We start from the raw sequence: 19,994 nt of genomic DNA on the forward strand, positions 1-19,994 counted from the left end.
ACACAGGTCCAGTTTGCAAATCGAAAGAGTTTTATATGATTCAAAGAAAAGAGTTACATCACACATATTCATTTAAATAATATGTCAAAGTCTGTTACATAAAACGTAATTCTGAAACATTTAAAATTTTATCATTGAAACTACTTTAAAAGGCTCAAAGTCAAAAAAGAACAAGCAAAACTGCTTGGGCAGTAAAGTGCTCTAGGGGCCGTGCCTCCCGCGTGCTCCTCCGACGCCCTGACGCCCAGAGGGACCCCATGCTGAACACGCCCCGTGAGGCTCTGGTTCTCACGTTGCGTTTTTCAGGTGAAGCTGTTTTCCAACTTACAATCTTTCCATCAACAACAGAGGGCCCAAAATGTTGTTTACAGAAGGTATTTCAAAGTCTCATCAGGAAATGGAAGTGTGAATCAAAACCTTTTTTCCTTTTTTTTTTTTTAGCACATCTATTCTTTAGAAACAACACTGTTCAGAGAATGAACTTCATTCAGGGTGACAAGCAACCAAACACTCAGAGACATATTATCCACCAGAACCTTAGTCGGACCAATATTATTTTGTGTTAATTATGGAAAATATCCAAATTCAATGCCATTCACAGCATACACATAGAAATGTTTATGCTGATCTAGGGCATGAGTGGGAGAAAGGACGGGGTGGTGGGGAAACACGAGCTATGTACATTGAATTCTGGTTCTCTTGTAACTGTAGTATGTCTCACGACCAGTAGGAATACTTAGCTATAGAAGTGATCAAAGACACGGAAGCCTCCTAAACACAGCCAGCACTTACAGACCTGTATGTCAATCAGCGGTTGATACTAAAGAGTAACTTAATGGGTATCAAGTGACATACAATGAATGACTGGGTAAGGGCTATCAGACTAGAAAAGACCTGAACACAAAGCCTAATTGTACTTATTCAATATTTCACCTTACCATCATTTTAATAAAGGCAAATGCAAATAAATAAGCAGCAAAGACAGAATCTGATTACATACAGCATGACAAAAACCATTCCCAGGCTTGAAGGGCAGAGCGACATTGCCATGTTCCTTGCACACATTCTCTTGCCTGGGTTCCCAAGGCTGCCCAGTGGAAGCAGTCTCAGTGGCCTCCTGGACACCAGGGCGCAGTCTCTGCAACGCTGGCACCTGTGCTCACAGCTTCAGTGAGGCCCGTGGTCTCTTCTCTAGGCAGATTGCAAAATACCCCATTCCAAGTACTGTTCTGTTTGATCAACTCCCTTCCAACAAAGTGACTGAACGGACAGCTGGGTAGGATTATTGCTGTTCTGTGTCACTAACATTCCCCATCACTAATAATAAGCAATGGAATCAGAACACGGCAGCTGGACTGCACACACAGCTACTTCACCTCACATAAGCTTTCCTTAGGTGGAAAGTTCCTCCAACCACTAAGGACCTCTTTTTCTCTAAGAAGTGATCTACCCACAAAACACTTGGGTAAGGCCACAGAAAAGGAAGTCAAAGGGACAGAGCAGCTGGGTCTGAGTGCTTATGTCATCTTTTCTTGGAGTCTGAGGTACAGACAGGAGACTGTGAACTGACCACAGACACTTAGATTCTACAGCAGCTCTCTGCTCACTGGATATCTACCGATTATTTTAAGTTCATCTCTGGGGCACAATCTTCACAAGTCACACCACAGACACAGGTGACTAAGTTCTACTTAAAGAAAATTCTAATTCCTTGGGCTACATAAAGCCTTAAAAGGAACTGTTGTCTGGAATTTCCCTTGAGAGTATTAGGAAGAAGCTGCCTGCAAAGGTTTTCTTCGGCCCCCATTTCTTTAAGAGCCCCTATTCAACTAGTTCTGATTTTAACTCGTAGATCTAAAAGGCCTGATTGCAAAGTTGTAAATTTTTTTTTTTGCCTGAATAATGTGCCAACTTTACCAAAAGCAGGGTTATTATAAAAATGTTAAACACTGAAAAGAAGATTGTAAAATCATCTATATAGAAATCAGTGATCTGAGAACCAACAATATAAGTATCTTTTTTATAAAAAACAGTATAAAAATTAGTACCCTGTCTCAATCCTACAAAATAGGAATAGGAAGGTTGTAAAAATCCAAATTTTGCAAAATTTATTGCCAAACTGTGTGTCTGAATGCTGGTGATTTAGATTACCAAATTTTCTTCCATTTCCTTAAAAGAACTTCTGAAACTACAAAAGATACTGAACAGGGTCCCAACCAAAAAAGCCAAGTTAACAGAACGTTCATCAGAACCAGCTCCCCTAGCCCTCAAGACGATTTTTTGTTGTTGTTGTTTTTGGAGAGAAAACCACCACTTCCATGATTCCTGAAAAGAAAAAAGGCTTTGGAAAATTCCCGCCCACCACCCCCAGTGGCCCTCTCAGGCGGAGGCCGGCGCGCACTCCGGCTCCAGCGGGCTCCCAGGGTCCTCCGCAGAGGCCGCCCTGTTGAGCCTGCCGACCGCCGCCTGCCAGCCGGGGACCCTCTTGGTGGCCATGTGGCGCCGGGCGTGCTTCGTCAGGTGGTCGCTGCGCATGAAACGCCGGTCGCACACTGGGCACACAAACTTCTTCTCCCCAGTGTGAGTTCTGCGGTGGCGCGAGAGTTCATCTGAACGGGCAAATTTCTTGTCGCAGCCGTCCCAGCTGCAGCTGAAAGGCTTCTCTCCTGAGGGGCAAGGAAACAGAAACGTAAATGCCCAGCACCTTACTGGACACGTTAAATCATGTTGTTTTAAAATTCTGTGCATGAAAACCTAAGAGGCAAGTAATATTCCATTATTCCGGTAACAGGTTATTTGCAGGTCAAGAAATCGCTCAAGACGCGTTTCTTCCTGGCACACCTAAGACGCAAGATGTCAGGGGCCCAGGATGTTGAATTAATCTAATCTTTGTTGTTATTTTTAACTTTCTATTTTGTATTAGGGTGCAGCCGATTAACAATGCTGTGACAGTTTCAGGTGAACAGTGAAGGGACTCAGCCATTCATACACGTGTATCCATTCCCCCTCAAACCACCCTCCCATCCAGGCTGCCACATAACCCTGAGCAGAGTTCCCTGTGCTGTCCAGTAGGACTTTGGTGGTCATTCACTCTGAACAGAGCAGTGTGTACATGTCCATCCCAAACTCCCTAACCATCCCATCCCCTTGCTAATCGTAAGTTCGTTTTCTAAGTCTGTAAGTCTCTTTCTGTTTCATAAGTAAGTCCATCTGTATCATTTCTTTTCAGATTCCACACATAAGGGATGTCATATCATGTTTTCAATTTAAAATCTCTGACTGTGAACTTGGGGTAGGAGGAAGATTCTTGAAAAGAATCAATTCCTAAAAAAAAAACGAATAAGTAAAAGAATTCCTTTACTCTCTGAAGCTGCAGATCTTTAAAAAAACCCTCCCAGGACCTTCACGACTTCTCAGCATCATTAACTCCATCTTCATGTCTGTTATTACACTGACGATGAGGTTAATCACAAGACTGGGGAGAATTCTAATAGCTAACCTCTTGTCACAAGCTTCGTACGTCTGTCACTCGCTCCATTTCAGAGCAGCTGGCAGCTGTCCCGCCTGCACCGGGTCTCCCTGGAGGTACGGAGGGGAGCCAGGGAGCACCTGTCTGCAAAGTCCTCCCGGCCCTTTCCTGCCTCCCAAGGCCCTCGCCTTGACCAGGCCGTGACCATCATACACCACTCGTGCAACTTTGTGAACGGATCTGTTAAATGCTGTTGCGTACGGTCATGACCTTCCTCCTAGAAGGTTTACACCTTGTCTAGTTTATCCATCTATGTACAGTTTAGCTCCCCCGGCACAGCCCTTTGTATGATAGGTGGTGAATAAATGGTTCTGAGTGAATGAGTGCTGAAGAGACATCAACTAAATCTTTGGTATTTTCAAAGCAGATTTAACAGGAAAATTCAGCATCCCAGTGGGTTTTTATGAACCACTCTAAGAAAAAGGGCTTGCATTTCTTGGATTTCAAAGACCCCGTGTTGAAAGCATAAGGTGACCTGTTTCCAGGAAAACGCCACTGGTGGCAGCGTACCAGGTGGCCAGATGTTGCAGAGAGACAACCCTTTGGTGTGGGATTTATAAAGTGTCCCATGTTTTCAACTTAGCAAAAATGTAGCCTTTGCCCACTCTACCTTATCCTAAGGAAAACATTTTCAGGTTGGTACAGTGAAAAACCATCTTATCTAACGTAAACTTACCCAAGGTTTCTATTTCTCACGAAAACTCCAATTCAGTGTGTACAAAGTAGCACTGGAATTTGATTCTTCAGAGCCTTTATGGTTCCTGACACTTAAGAACTTTGGGAAACCTGAAGACAGCTTGCTTGATCACCTTATTTCATGCCATCCTGTCAGTATTTCTACCAAGGGAAGCTGACCAAAATGAACAGTAAGACGTCATCCCACTGCATCCCCAGATGTGGAATCTGCGTTTGGACGTGATCTGAAGCTCACCTCAGTAGTCTCAGTGAGAAGTAGAGCTGCCAAGTCAAGGAGCCCCTTAGAGGTACCTGTTTACACTAACCCTGCAGCACCAATAATCAATCACGACTTTAACTAGAGTCAGGCTCCTAAGACAGACACTGAGTGTATACTCAGTGAGATCAGACAAGTATGCTGCTGCTGCTACTAAGTCGCTTCAGTCGTGTCCAACTCTATGTGACCCCACAGACGGCAGCCCACCAGGCTCCGCCATCCCTGGGATTCTCCAGGCAAGAACACTGGAGTGGGTTGCCATTTCCTTCTCTAATGCATAAAAGTGAAAGTGAAGTCACTCAGTCATGTCCGACTCTTCAAAACCCCACAGACTGCAGCCTACCAGGCTCCTCCGTCCATGGGAGTTTCCAGGCAAGAGTACTGGAGTGGGGTGCCATTGCCTTCTCCATCAGACAAGTATACAAGTAACTACAACACAAAGGGAGGACGTGGTGAAAAACAGCAAACCACTAGGGGCAAAGAAAAGAGGAGAGATGAGGAAATACTTTAAGAACTGGCTCTTACAGGGTTTTCAGTAAGTACAGACGTGTCTTACAGGGTTTTCAGTAAGTACAGACGGGCAGAGGGTGAACAGGGGCATTGTGGGGCTGCAGAGAGAAGGTGAAGCCAGAGACGCAAGTTCTTCACAGGCCAGGTTTGCGGCTCATCCCTGAAGCACACAGCCCCTCCACAGCGGGCAGGGTGGTAGGGCTCCTATAAGGCCTATGTTCCAGATGCAACTTCATGCCACAAGTAGGAGCTACCACGGTTAGAGTTTTAATGTGCTAATTACAAACTGCTCTACCTCAAATGCATCTCAGAGTAAACTACCATAACCACTCCCTTCAGTTCAGCTTCTCCTCAGCTGTATTCTACAATTCACTGCCATCCCCTAGGCCACCAGCAGACACCTGGGGTTCCATGATCAAGGGCGCTTATGAAACACATCTTGACTGCAGAACCCATGACCTGTTACTGTGCTTTCATATATGAATGTGTATGAACTTCTGTAAGCTGAGTTTAGCGAACAGACTATTTAGCCACAGGACCCTTGAAAACAGAACTGACACTAACTCAAAGAGTAAGACAGCCACCCGAGACACTCAGGCCAAATCAATCAAAAAACAAGTTCCATCCACCAGCAACCCCACACCCCAAGTAAACAACGTGGTAGCCACCAGTGCCATGCTGCTGCTGCTAAGTCGCTTCAGTCACGTCTGACTCTGTGCAAACCCATAGACGGCAGCCCACCAGGCTCCCCCGTCCCTGGGATTCTCCAGGCAAGAACACTGGAGTGGGTTGCCATTTCCTTCTGCAATGCATGAAAAGTGAAAGTGAAGTCGCTCGGTCGTGTCGGACTCTTTGAGACTCAAAGGACTGCAGCCCACCAGGCTCCTCCGTCCATGGGATTTTCCAGGCAAGCGTACTGGACTGCGTTGCCACTGCCTTCTCCACACCAGCACCATGTAGCTATGTAAATGCAAACTCCATGAAAATGTAAAACTAGGTTGCTCAGACACACTGTTCACATTTCAAGTGGGTGTCACTGGTAGCTACCCTCCTAATGGATAGAGAACATTTCCATCACTGCCAAAAATCCTTCTGGATGGAATGGACAGGATTATAGAGAGATCACTGGGTCATTACAGTTAGTTATCTTCTGTGACTTCTGAGTTAAAACTATGTATTTCCAAAAATAAAAAACCAAAATTCCCTTAAAGTTCAAATATTCTAGAATTTTCCACACTTTGGAGACCTCTTTCCCCAGAGTAAGCCTAAGTAGCACTGATAAGAGTGTTTACTGAATGTGAATGGACATTTTCTAAAATGCAAAGAAAAGCCTCCACTATAATATGAAGAAAAAGAGGGTGTGTGAGTCTCACCCTAAAAGCCTATCAATCACAGGTTCAGAGAACGACACTACAAACAGAAGGTTCTAGAAAAACCACTGACAGATGTACTAACATTCACCCCAAGACGATGAAGGCTTTTCAAAATCAAAGAAAAATGGTCACCTTCTCCAGTGGGTCCCAGCTTTGCTCCCACCAAGAGAAGGTTGGACATGTGTTTCTTAATCACAGGATCTGACCTCCCCATGCCCTACCTAACCTGCAGTACTCACCTGTGTGAGTGCGAAGATGAGCCTTGAGGTGGGAACTTTTGAAGTAGGTTTTTCGGCAGCCTGGGAAGTGGCAAACATAGTTTCTTCTCCGGGAAAAGTCTACCTGAGGGGCACAGCTCTGACTGGATGCAATGAACACTGGAGCAGGGGCAAGGGGCAGGAATCTGGTGTTCCCGACAGGCATGTTGCCGGCTGAGCATGTGGTGGGCTGGGGGAGGGCCCCCTGGGGCACAAGCAGCATCACGGTTCCCTGAGGCACAGACGTTCCCACGAACACAGGCGGGAGTGCAGGAGCCGCGTGGGGCAAGACGGGCTTGACAAGCCCCGTAGACAGCTGGGGAGGCGGCTTCAGAACAGCTGGTAACAGGCCACTGGATCCAGTCACAGGGATCATTTGGCAGAGGACGGGGGGACTAGGAATGGGGACGGAGATCAGAGGGGTGGCTTTCCTTGCCAAGTCGTTATCATAATTCTTTGGTGAGCAGGTCTGAATTCCAACGGGCCACCCTGCCTGCTGGCCTTTGTTGGTGGGGATCAGGCCACTGGACTTGTGCGAGCAAGGTTGACAGGACACTGAGTTCATGCTGAGTAAACTGTCTGTAAGGTGCATGTCCTGCAAAGTTTCAACGTGTCCCAGGAACTGTGCTTCTCCTTCTGTGCAAGCTGAAAGTTGGTGTTCTTGAGTCTGGGCCGTGGGACAGGAGTGGTGGGCAGAAGTGGGACTCCCGCCAGCATGGCCAGTGATACCCGTCACCGTGGCCCTGCAGGGAAAGCTGGCAGCTGGCTCCAGCAGCTCTGGTTTCGGACCAGGCAGGCCCCCCTCCGCCGTCCTGCTCAGCACTCTGGCAGCCCCAGCAGAGGCTTGGGGGACCGCCATGACCACAGAGGCTTTGGAAGCAGTTACTTGGGGAGGAACAACTGTCCCAGTCAATGGTTCTAGGAGGTCAGGGCTCTGAGGAGGAGTCATACACTTAAAAAAAAAAAAAAAGTACCACGTGAAAAGGTTGTTCTGGTTAAATTTTAAGGAACTTACTTTGATCATGTTGTCTCCCCAAGGCCTTTACAAAGAAGTATCTAGAAAAGACTGGTTGAGGTCTGTTCACAGCAGCACCCAGTGGATACAAAGGCTGTATCAGCCGCTCTACTTCCTAGCTTCCTCCCCTTTTCCTGCCCTCTCTCAAAGCCATCCATTTGCTCAGTTGTAAGAAAACCAGTGCCATGCTTGGCCTCACACATCTACTGAAATGGACAATTTAAATATTAGGACTACAAATGAGAGATAAAAATTTATGTTCAAGATGAGTGCTTTACAGGATAATTTTAGATTCTCAAAAAACTTTTAAAAATTCAAGTGGAAATCATCACACTTATCCATTAATCACGCATGTATCCTGTGCCTACTGAATGTAAAGTAAAACCTAACAGAATGATCCCGAAAAGGCCATGTTCCAACCGGGGGTTCTGTCTAAACCAAGCCTCTCTTTGTGAAACAGCCCCCCTGCCCCAACAATTCCCACTTATTTTCAGCCTCTGAGTGGAAAATTCCAATGCCAAGTAACTCTGAGAACATGAGGCAGGGCACTTCAACCCAGGTGGGTGGGGGCGTGTGTGGTGTGCTGTGTGTGTGCGTGTGTAGAAAGGCTTGATGGAGAAGTGGTATCTGGGTAGAGGTGGAGGAGAAAGAAGGAACCAGCATAAGCTAAGACCTGTGTGTCTGTCACGTGGACACACATGGAAAGGACAAGAAAGTAGACACAGGGGTGACCAGGCATTGGGAGCGGGGCCAGAGGAACTGTGTGGGGAGTGCGGAGCCCAAGGCAGACCAACACTTCACCCTGGGGTCAGACGTGTCTGGGTAGCCAGGCCCACTACCTGGACAATCCTCTCTACTACCCACAAGTCCCTTCTCATCCCTCCAAGTCAGTTTTCCACACTCCTTTCAATACAAGCCCCCAGACCAGGACAATCAGATTATAATTTTCAGTTTTGTTGGCAACTGACAGCTCTCAATGTCTCCAAGTTGACAAGCAAGTTTTCTCCAGGAACTTCATAGCTGTAGCAAGTTAAGAAAACCAAAACCAGTGCCTGACTGCACCCAACTCACCCAAGAGAGAAGCTGGCTGCCACAGAGAGGCCAGATTTCAATCCAGCTAACAAAGGCCACCTGGCACCAGAGCCCAGGCCTCCCCCAGCTGCCGCTGCTGGTCCTGCCCTTGGACTGGGGAATCTGGGGGAACCAAAGCCCTGCCCTGCAGTTTCCCAGGGAAATCAGTACACTTCACTTTTTCCCATCAATCTGCAGGTTTCAGTCGCTGGACATTTTCACCCCGTTGCTACAAACTATGATCAGTTGAAAGCTATTTTCAAGAGCAAAAGGAAGTTTTCACTCTCTGGACCCACACGGGGGAGGACATGAACTTGCTAGCCAGCATCAGGCAAATCTACCTAAGATCTCTTCAGCACAGTTAATAAAAGTACTTCAGTCACTGCACAAATGGCTCCTCTCCTTCCCTCTTACCAGAGTTGATAGAGAATGGAAGTCCTTTGGTAGCTCGGGTGGGACCGTGTCCACATGCACTGACGTGGTGACATCCCCTGAGTCAGAGACAGGTGTGAGGGGTCTGATCTTCAACAGGTCAGCTTTCTGAGATCTCTGACCCCAGGAGCTCATGCAAACAAGAGCCTCCACAGCTTCCATGTCATTCTGCTCCAAGATGCTGCATGTGGACCTCTCGCTGTCGTGCCGTTTCCTCTCCAAGATTGACTCACATATGTCCATGATGTCAACCTAAAGGCATAACAATAGGATGGCTACTCAGTCCCTGGAAACACAGGGAGGTGCACCCCGACAGCATGGGGACTCGTACGGGAGCCCGCCAAGCACCACGGGCAGCACATGGATGCCCTCTAGCTTTCAGGAAGGATGCCCACAGAGCAGCCGAGGACCACCGAGCTCCAAGATAGCATTCTGCCGACAGGAGGAGGAGGAATGAACTCAGCTGGCCAGTGGCTTCACAGAAAACCCTGATGCTTAACAAAGGTTATTAAGTTCCTGTTTTCCGTTGGTAAAATGAATAATAAGACTTATTTCTAGAGGTATGAGCCTGTCTAGTACCTAACTGTCCCCAGCAGAGAAGAAAAAACACCCATGGCTCAGCTTGGCTGAGTTGAGAGCACGGCCCTTTTGAGCCAGCGAAGCCATCCGAGTATCCCCACAGACGCATCTGTGACAACCCTGGGGGATCCACACCAGACAGGGCATCCATTGCTCAGCAGAGCTTGGGGCAGGAGAGCCCGTGCTGTTTGGCCTGGGTCCCCACAGCCGGGGGCATAAAGTCACTTCTGAGGCCACCAGGCCAGTGAGGAGACGGAAGAAAGTGTAAGATCCGCCACCAGCCCAAGGCCTGAGGGCCTTCCAGCGCAGCACCCTGTCTTTTTAAGTAAGGGAGGGGTGGGAAGCAACTGGAACGGATCTGTTCCCAAAGAAACTTTACATCTACGAAGATACACACTTCTAGTCAGTTCAGTTGCTCAGTCGTGTCCGACTCTTTGCGACCCCATGGACTGCAGCACGCCAGGCCTCCCTGTCCATCACCAACTCCCGGAGCTTGCTCAAACTCGTGTCCATCACATTGGTGATGTCTTCCAACCATCTCATCCTCTGTCGTCCCCTTCTCCCGCCTTCAATCTTTCCCAGCATCGGTGTCTTTTCCAATGAGTCAGTTCTTCACATCAGGTAGCCAAAATATTGGAGTTTCGAGTCAGTCTGCCTCAATACCCCACCTGTCCCACCCACGTTGCCCTCCACCCGACCCCCAGAACCCAGGTAACGCTGCTGCTTTTTACAAAGGCCGCTCTGGCCCCGCTTCTGCACGCTGCTCCGGGCCTCCTCGGAAAGAGCTGTGAACTCACAGACGTGGGGCCTGCTGCCTGCTTGGCGAGGAGGAACAGGGCGGTGCGGGGCCCCCTGACCTCTCTCTCGGATCCTCAGCGGCTCGCGCGGATCGACGACTAGGCCCCAGAAGCAGCCAGCGAACTCCACGCGACCCTCAAGCCTGGACCGGAGACACCCCGGGGTAGAGGCGCGGCGCCCCGCCCCCCGCGTGCTGCCTTCCCGCCAGCACTTGCCCCGCCTCCACCTTCCCGCCAGCTGTTGCCCCGCCCCCTCGGCCTTTTCAACGCCCGCGGGCCGCGTTCCCACAGTCCCCGCCCCTCCGCCGGCGCCCCGCCCCCCGCAGCCCTAGCCCCGCCCCCTCGGCCTTTTCAACGCCCGCGGGCCGCGTTCCCACAGTCCCCGCCCCTCCGCCGGCGCCCCGCCCCCCACAGCCCTAGCCCCGCCCCCTCGGCCTTTTCGCCGCCCGAGGGCCGCTTTTCCAGTCCCCGCCCCTTCGACGGCACCCAGCCCCCCCTCGGCCTTTTCCCCACCCCCGCCGGCGCCCCGCCCCCACCCACCCGCCAGCTTTTGCCCCGCCCCCTCGGCCTTTTCACTGCCCGAGGGCCGTGTTCCCACAGTCCCCGCCCCTTCGCCGGCGCCCCGCCCCCACAGTCCTCGCCGCGCGTTCCCGCCGGCCGCGCCCCGCCCAACGGCCCCCTGCTCACAGGGCCTGGTGACGTCATGGCTGGAAATAGTCCCGCACCTGGGGGCTGGCAGGGCGGGGCCGCTGCGGCAGCGCCGGACAAAGCTGCGCGTGGAGCGGCACGAGGCACACGCCCCCTTCCCGCCCCTCCCGCCGCGGCCTCGCACGGCCGCCGCCCCTCCCGGCGGCCGAACCCGCCAGGGTTCCTAGCGGTGCGCGCGCGGCGGCGGCGGCGGCGAGGCCCGGGGCCCTCCTCCACTCGCCGGGCCCGCACAAGGCATCGCGTCCCCACCTCGCCCCTGACGCCGATGGGTGGCCACTCACCACGCGCGGCGCGTCGCCCGGGCCCACGGAGCCCGGCGTGTGCATGATGCCGGCGGCCCGGAGGCAACAAAGCGCCCGCGAGGCAGGAGCTCGGGGGCTCGGCAGCTGCCGCACGTGCGCGGCGGGCGGCGGCGGCGGCGGCGACCACCCGGAGCACCGGCGGCCAGCGCGCGCCTCCGCCCGCCCGCGCAGCTCTGCCCTAGCGCGGCCCTCGCGGCGCGGGCGGGGCGGGGCCGAAGCCGGGGCCCGGGCTGGGGCCGGGGCCGGGGTTGGAGCGGCGCGGGGGCGGAGCGCGGAGGCGAACCAAAACACGCCCCGCCCCTAGGGGGCGGGGCCGCGCGGCCCCGCCCCTAGGGGGCGGGGCCGCGCGGGCGACAGCCAGTCCGCGGCCGGCCCGTTCGCTGCCGGCCAATCGGCGCCGCGCCGGGCCGCGTGATCAGAGCCTGGCCGCGGCGTGATCGGGCAGGGCGGGACGCGGCACGTGTTTTGGTCGCGGCGACGGGGCGGGGCCTGAGGCCCTGGAAAGTAGGGGAAAGGTTCCGGCGGCGGCGGCGGCGCTGCGCTGCGATGCGATGTGACTGCCACTGCTGCGGCGGCTGGCCGGGCGGCCAGGCCCCGGGAACCGACCGCGCAGCTGGGGCCGGGGGAGTCCCTGAGCCTAAGGAGCTGCTGGGGAGAAGGACTCCGCTTAAAGGCGGTGGGGGCGGGGCACTGCCCACAGCATGCCAGAGCGCAGGTCCCCACCGATTGCATCCGCACGGTGGAGGCGGCTCACCTATTGGCCTCTACCCAGATTTTGCTTTCTTGAGCCCCAGGTTGCGTTTCCTGCATCTGCTTTTTGCAGCAGATGTCCAGAGCCCAAGCTTATAGACCTGTGTCTGTTGGACGCGCCCCTCCCCGTCCGCAGGCTGCTCCGGGCTGCAGCTTCCGCATAGTTCAGGGGGAGTGGGGAATTGAGGGCAAGACGGATGCCCACCCAAAAGTCACCTGGTGAAACCCATTCTCCCCAGACCAGGTGTGAGCATCACTCCTCTCTGGGACGTCTTCAGGCCTGAATGAGAGAGATGCCAAGGACCCCCAGAAACCCCCCCAACCCCACCGCCCCCTTCGCCTCCCGCGTCTCCCACCAGCATTTCTGTTTCCTGTGTCTCTCTGGGTGTGGTTTATCCATTCGGCAGCTCAAAGTTCCTAAAGAGCAGGCTGAGTTTATTTGTACCCCCCAGCAGCCTGCAGCGAGGCATTAGACCACCCTTCATCCACTCACGTGACCCATGCTTGCTGAGCTTGGATATGGGTTGGCACAGTTCACTGTCCAGAGGCCACGGTCAGGAAACCTCGACCCTAAAAGCTGAGAGCAGGTGAAAGGAAAGGAAACCTGCCCTGTGGGGACTGGCTCCTAGCAAGAGAATCCCTGAGCATAAGGAACAGGCCACCAGAGCGCCAGGCCCTCCTCCTTGTACGGATAAGCAAGCAGATGGGGTCCAGGGCTCTGGCCAGCTTGTTCCTTGACAGGCCTGCTCTATTGGGCAGTGGGATGATAAGCTGGCCTCCGGCTTCTGTCCATTTCATCTTTTTCAGATCATTCCCAGTACCTTTCATGGCCTGTAACTTTTCTGTTTCTTTAGTTATTTGTTAACTGTCTCTCAACCAGAAGGAACCCTCCTCCCTAGTAGTTAGGGACCTTGTCTGATTCACTGTGAACCTCCGGTGCCTGGTTCACTGCAAACACACAGTAACCATTGGTTCAATAAGGGAATGAAGGTCAACACCATCCCCCGCGGGCCCCTGCCCCTTGGACATCCTGCGGACACCTCTAATTCAATGTCCTTGAAACCAAGTTTCCATTCTACCCCAGTCTGGATTTCTCACCTCTGGAAGGAAACCCACCAGGTACCTCATCCCTTCATCCAGAAATCTGAGAGTCACCTTTGACCCTTCCCTTCCCTACACTTGCTTCCTTCTGCCAGTTACTTTGTGTTCTTCTTCTTCCTAAATATTCCTAGAACTCTTAACTTCTCTCCATTGCCTACTCCTGCTGTGGTTCAAGCCACCATCTTTTCTCCTTTTCTCACCTGAATTATTCCACTGCTTCCCAGTGGGTCTCTCTGCCCCATCGCTGCTGCAGTCTGCCTCTCATCTCACTGCCAGAATGATCTTCTAGAAGTAGAGATGTTATGAAACCCTCAGTTTGGAATCCAAAGAGCTATGGGACTGAGGCTTATGCCTTAGGTGGGACTCTATGAGGCTGGGTAACCAGGCCCCTGCCAGAGCTTCCTGCACCATTCAAACCAGTTCCCCAAATCCTTTTCCCTCCTGACCCATAGCCCCAGTACAGAGCCCCGTGTCCCCCACACCACATGAAGTCACTCTCTTCTGCTTTGTAAGTGGCATTCCCTCTGCATGGAACACCCCTTCCCTTCTCCACTTTTACTCTCTGACTGCAGTGTGACTCCTCAGTGAAGCCCTTCTTGACCCCTAAGTGCAGGATTTTGGAGTCAGACCTGGATGCAAATGCCAGCTCTGCCAGTGTGGCCAGGCCATGTGGCTGGCTGTGTCACTGTAGAAGAGGAGGAGGCTGCAGCCCTCTGGAAATCTAGAGTAGCAGTTCCTCTCACCAGCAGCTTAGTTTCTGCTCCCTGGACAGCAGGCTGGCTCAGGGCTCCGCAGGTGTAAGGCATTGTCCTTCCTATATGTGTCCATGTGATAGACAGACAGGTCTTGTGCTCGTCCCTCCTCCCTTCTCCACCACCTCTACCCAGATACTGCTTTTCCATGAAGCCTTTGTATACATACCCGTGCACGTGCACGCACACACACACACACACACACACCCCAAGCTGAGGTTGCTGCCAGACCCCACATTCTGGTCCTTCTTACAGTCAGTGGGATATTGACATGCTTATAAACTGAAGACAGGCACAAGTCACTCACTCTGAGCCATCACCAAAGCCCTCATCGGCACCAGGCCTCACACTGTCTAGGGCAGAGCGCAGCCTAGCAGGCAAACTGGGCCTCCTGTATAGAGTAGAGTATGTTGCCACCAGCTAGACTCCCACCACTTCTCGTGGGTCCTCCCAGAGTCTGTGTATATACAGAAATACTTTTACACAGAGGATAATGATCTATGCACCTACTGAATCTTGCTTGCTGATTTCACAGTGCATCTCGAAGGCTGTTGTATGTCTGTACATAAAGATCACCCTTGTGCTTTACCGTGGTTAAATAACTATTCTGTTATATGGCTGTGTTGTACTTAATTTAACCACTCTTGCTTAAATCACCAGGGAGTTTAGGCTATTTCCAGTTTTCCGGGACATCATCCATGCATTGTCTGTCTACATGCAAGAATAACTTCATAGAATTGAAACTGCTGAACATGCCCTTGGATTTCTTTTTTTAAATAATTATTTGGCTGCACTGGGTCGTAGTTGCAGCACACGGGATCTTTAGTCAAGGCATGCAAACTCTTCACTGCGACTTGTGGGATCTAGTTCCCTGACCAAGGATTGGACCCTGGCCCCCTGCATTGGGAGCGTTGACGCAGCCAGTGGACCACCAGGAAAGTCACTTGCATTTCTTTTCCTTTTCCCTTTTCTTCCCCTTTTGATAAATTTTGTCAAAGTATAGCTTAGATATCAGAAAGTGCAAAAACTTAGATGTACAAGGCAAACACATGTGTGTCACTACATGAAGATAAAGACACAGAGTGTTAGCAGAATCATAGATGCCCCCTCCCTGAGTCCACCCAGGATAATGCCTGTCAAGACTTCTAACATCGGATGCCTTTGCTTGTATTGAAACTTGTATAAAGTGAATCATTACAGTTTGTTCTCCTTGAGGTCTGGCATGGAGTTATGTGTAGTTCAGATCATTTATTCTTCTTGCTGTAAAATGCAGCATGATCCATCCACCTGTTCTTCTGCCCACGGGCATCAGGATTGTTTCCAGTCTGGGGCTGTCATGACTAAAGCGGCTTTGAAAATTCTGATACATCACTTCAGTTCAGTTGCTCAGTTGTGTCTGATTCTTTGCAACCCCATGAACCTCAGCACGCCAGGCCTCCTTGTCCATCACCAACTCCCGGAGTTTACCCAAACTCATGTCCATTGAGTCGGTGATGCTATCTAACCATCTCATGCTCTGTCGTCCCCTTCTCCTCCTGCCTTCAATCTTTCCCAACATCAGGGTCTTTTCAAATGAGTCAGCTCTTTGCATCAGGTGGCCAAAATATTGGGGTTTCAGCTTCAACATCAGTCCTTTCAATGAACACCCAGGACTGATCTCCTTTAGGATGGACTGGTTGTATCTCATTGCAGTCCAAGGGGCTCTCAAGAGTGTTCTCCAACACCATAGTTCAAAAGCATCAATTCTTCTGCTCTCAGCTTTCTTTATAGTCCAACTCTCACATCCATACATGACCACTGGAAAAACCATAGCCTTGACTAGATGGACCTTTGTTGACAAAGTAATGTCTTTGCTTTTTAATATGCTGTCTAGGTTGGTCATAATTTTCCTTCCAAGGAGTAAGCGTCTTTTAATTTCATGGCCGCAATTACCATCTGCAGTGATTTTCAAGCCCCCAAAAGTAAAGTCTGCCACTGTTTCCACTGTTTCTCCATCTATTTGCTGTGAAGTGATGGGACTGGATGCCATGTTCTTAGTTTTCTGAATGTTGAGCTTTAAGCCAACTTTTTCACTTTCCTCTTTGACTTTCATCAAGAGGCCCTTTGGTTCTTCTTCACTTTCTGCCATAAGGGTGGTGTCATCTGCATATCTGAAGTTATTGATATTTCTCCCGGCAATCTTGATTCCAGCTTGTGCTTCTTCCAGCCCAGCGTTTCTCATGATGTACTCTGCATAGAAGTTAAATAAGCAGGGTGACGATATACAGCCTTGACGTACTCCTTTTCCTATTTGGAACCAGTCTGTTGTTCCATGTCCAGTTCTAACTGTTGCTTCCTGACTTGCATATAAGTTTCTCAAGAGGCATGTCAGGTGGTCTGGTGTTCCCATCTCTTTTAGAATTTTCCACAGTTGATTGTGATCCACAGTCAAAGGCTTGGCATAGTCAATAAAGCAGAAATAGATGTTTTTCTGGAACTCTCTTGCTTTTTTGATGATCCAGCGAATGTTGGCAATTTGATCTCTGGTTCCTCTGCCTTTTCTAAAATCAGCTTGAACATCTGGAGGTTCACGGTTCACGTATTGCTGAAGCCTGGCTTGGAGAACTTTGAGAATTACTTTACTAGTGTGGGTAGGTGCATTTTTAATTGAGGGAAATTGTCAAATTGCCCTAGCAAACATGCTTTTGTGTCCATTGACCCTGTCAAAAATAAGCTGTGAAGACATTCCCCTATGTCTTCACTAATAATGGGCCTTCTCGAATATTCTGACTTCTGCCAAGCTGGGTCGAAAAAATGAGAACTCATAACAGTTGATTGCATTTCTTTGGTGGTGTTTTCTTGAGGGTTTTTCATGTATTGAAAAGCCATCATGGACTTCCCTGGTGGCACAGTGGATAAGAAAACGCTGGCCAGTGCAGGGGTTCCACCCCTGGTCTGGGAAGATCCCACATGCAGCAAAGCAACAGCCCATGGGTCACAACTGCTGAGCCCCATGCTCAAGGGCCCCGTAGTCACAACTGATGAGTCCCTGAGCCGCAAGTGCTGAAGCCTGCGCACCTTTGTGTGCTCCACAACAAGAGAAGCCACCACAATGAGAAGCCTACACGCTGCAACAAAGAGTAGCCCTTGCTAGCCACACCTGGAGACAAGCCCCCGTGCAGCCAAGAAGACCCAGCACAACCAAAAATCAATGAATTTTTTAAAAGAGTCTAACACAAGATATTATATTTAAAAAGCCATCTTGATTTCTGTTTGTGTGAACTTTGAAGGAATTTTAAATGGCAGTGCGGGGACTTGAGAATGTTTGTATGCTGAAGCGAAGGGCTCATTGGAGGAAAATGCTGCGGAGAGGGAAGGGAAGGAGGTTGGGGAGTTGGGGAGGATGGGGGAGCACATAACAGGGAAGCAGGCCCCGGGCAGGAGGACGGACCCGCTTCATTAGAGGTCGGGGGAGGGGAGAGCAGGTGGCCAGGGAGTTGGGCAGCATCCCAGGTGCAGAGGAGACACGGCCAGGGTGTCCACGTGTAATCTACCTTCTTGGTGACGTGGGAGCCATCTGGTGGGAAGGGGGCCCTGGTGAGATGAGAAAGGTTTAGAGCCGACTCGGGGAAATGTGTTAGGGACTTGGCCAGTGAGAGTGACAATGATTGCCTCATGCCCTGAGGATCCAGGCAGGATGCTGGAGTGATCCTGGACAAAGAATGAGGTTGTGTCCTAGCTCCTGCTATTAAAGTGCTGGATCACCTGGACAGGTTTCTTTGTCATCTTTGAGGCTCAGTTTTCTGACCTGCCAAATTGGCAGGTTGGATTAGCTCTTTGATTCTAATCAGCAGTGAATTGTGATCAAGTTAGTTTTCATTGTTTGGTTATGAATGAGAAAAATAAGTGCAAGGAATGCATTTTTTTCATATAGTCAAGTACAGTTTAAGGACTATCGTTTGTTCAGACTATCATTAATTTATTATTAAATCTGTTTTTTTTTTCTTGTGAGATGTCATGTCTTTTAGGAAGAGCTGGTGATAGCAGATGGTACATAGTACTCTAACTTGTGAGAACAAAACACTGGCAACCCTAAGGCAGCCCCCTCAAAGTTGTTCTGAAATTTTATGGTCAGTGAAACCCCCACATCTGGGAATTTCTGGACTAGATGCTTCCAAAGGTCCATTCCACCTTGGATAATTATGATTCTACAAGGGCTGGTCCTCTTTTCATGTTGAAATGGAAGGAGCTGATTTGAAGGCCTAGTCAGAAACAGATGGTTGGCACTTCTCCCTGCCCTGGGCCTGGCAGCCATGAAGAGTCAGAGGAGCTGGGGGCATGCACTCTTTCTTTCTCCTGACCCTCAACATCCCCTCCTTGGGTTGCAGACTGGCTGGCCCAGGCTCTGCCAGCTCTTGAGTATTTCAGTCTTTGGCCTGAGCCCAGCTGCAGAGCCAAGAGGAACAAAGCAAGTCTGGAGGCTGCTCTCCCTGCCCGCAGTGCGACAGGATGAGTGGGAGGGCTGGAGAGAGCGGACTTGGGAGGGAAGAGCTGGCAGCCTGTGAGGCCTGAGTCCAGCCCATTCTTCCTGTTTTCCTTCCTGGGCTGAGCCCACTGGCTGGAAGCCACACAAGGACCAGAACATGCTATGAACTGACCAGTCGCTTTACCCGCAAGCTGGTTGGCTAAATGACCTCATCGATGATTGACTAGTGAATGATTCATGAATCACTGACCCACCAATCTCCCACCTGTTGAATGACTGACCCACCAACCTGACAACAGGCATCTAACACCTTTGGTTTCTTCATCTATAAAATGGGGCAGACACTGAGGACTAGAGACGTGAAGCAGCCGAGGCTGGCAGAGGTGGACCCAGGCTCCGTGTCTCAGACCCATGGCCCCTACTTCTTTCTCCCAACCATCTCCTCCTGGAAACAGGCCCTAAGAGCACGTGTGAGTCCAATAAGTGGACTTGGGAGGGGGCCTCCGTGGCTCCCAGCAGACAAAGGGAACAGTCAGCTCCTTCTGTGTGTGCTCATGCGCGCGCGCACACACACACACACACACACACTCCTTCGTGCTGTGCTCTGTCTTCTCTTTGTGTGTCCCCTAGAGGCCAGGATACACCTCTCTGTGCATTGCATCTTCAAACCTAAGAGGGAGAACCGGGCTCTGTGTATGTCAGGCCCCTGGTCCTGGGTTAGAGTGGCCACATAGTCTACAACCTGCTCCATTTGCCAAAGGAGAGCTCCAGGGTGGGACTGTGGGCACACTGGGTCCCTGGAGGCTTCCCTTAGGGGACGGTGGTGGGGTCTTGAGAGAGTGGGCTGGGCAGCCTGCAGAGCTGTGAGGAAGGAGGGCTCTGCTGTGTGCCTGGTGCAGGGGGACCATCGCAGGGACCAGACCCACTCCTGCCCTCTGGTCCCACCATTTGGCAGGAAAGACTGACCCATGAACAAGGGCCGTGGGGAGTGGGTGAGGAGGTGGGCAGAGGGGACCTCACAAGCTCTGCCTGCGAGCTGGCGGGAGGGCCGTTTCCGCAAGAGAGGTCATCGGAGCTGGTATTAAGGGACAAGGGGGAGGTAGCCATTCCGGGAATGGAGGTGGCGTCTCAGGGCTGATGACGCAGCTAGCCCACCTGTGCACATGCAGCGGGTGCTGCTGCTGTTGCTGCTAAGTCGCTTCAGACTCTGTGCGACCCCATAGACGGCAGCCTACCAGGCTCCTCCGTCCCTGGGATTCTCCAGGCAAGAACACTGGAGTGGGTTGCCATTTCCTTCTCCAGTGCATGAAAGTGAAAAGTGAAAGTGAAGTTGCTCAGTCCTGTCAGACTCTTCGCGACCCCATGGACTCCATGGGTCCTCTGTCCATGGGATTTTCCAGG

The 19,994-nt window shown here is 51.2% G+C and overlaps 1 protein-coding gene across 3 annotated transcripts; it reads right to left on the reverse strand.

Moving 5' to 3' along the window:
- Positions 1-9: 9 nt before the first annotated feature.
- Positions 10-11,748, reverse strand: KLF11 (KLF transcription factor 11). Of its 3 annotated transcripts, none has more exons than XM_055540949.1 (4): positions 11,505-11,748; positions 9,122-9,391; positions 6,604-7,573; positions 10-2,666 (listed from the first exon to the last, which is right to left on the reverse strand). In XM_055540949.1, the coding sequence occupies exons 1-4, from the start codon at positions 11,547-11,549 to the stop codon at positions 2,380-2,382; spliced, it is 1,572 nt and encodes a 523-aa protein (XP_055396924.1). In that variant the 5' UTR covers positions 11,550-11,748; the 3' UTR covers positions 10-2,379. The 3 variants fall into 3 exon arrangements, with proteins under 3 accessions (XP_055396924.1, XP_055396925.1, XP_055396926.1); XM_055540950.1 differs by lacking the exon at positions 11,505-11,748 and adding an exon at positions 10,576-10,700; XM_055540951.1 differs by lacking the exon at positions 11,505-11,748 and adding an exon at positions 10,116-10,298.
- Between the last annotated feature and the right edge of the window lie 8,246 nt (positions 11,749-19,994).

This window comes from Bubalus kerabau, chromosome 11 (assembly GCF_029407905.1).
Source record: "Bubalus kerabau isolate K-KA32 ecotype Philippines breed swamp buffalo chromosome 11, PCC_UOA_SB_1v2, whole genome shotgun sequence".
NCBI classification, from domain to species: Eukaryota; Metazoa; Chordata; class Mammalia; order Artiodactyla; family Bovidae; genus Bubalus; species Bubalus kerabau.

Coding starts and splice junctions, on each gene's coding strand:
- KLF11 (XM_055540949.1), bottom strand. CDS start 11,549: ATGCACACGCCGGGCTCCGTGGGCCCGGGCGACGCGCCGCGCGTG. Junction 7,574..9,121: donor TCCATTCTCTATCAACTCTG/GTAAGAGGGAAG, acceptor TTTTTTTTTAAG/TGTATGACTCCTCCTCAGAG. Junction 2,667..6,603: donor TCATCTTCGCACTCACACAG/GTGAGTACTGCA, acceptor CTTGCCCCTCAG/GAGAGAAGCCTTTCAGCTGC.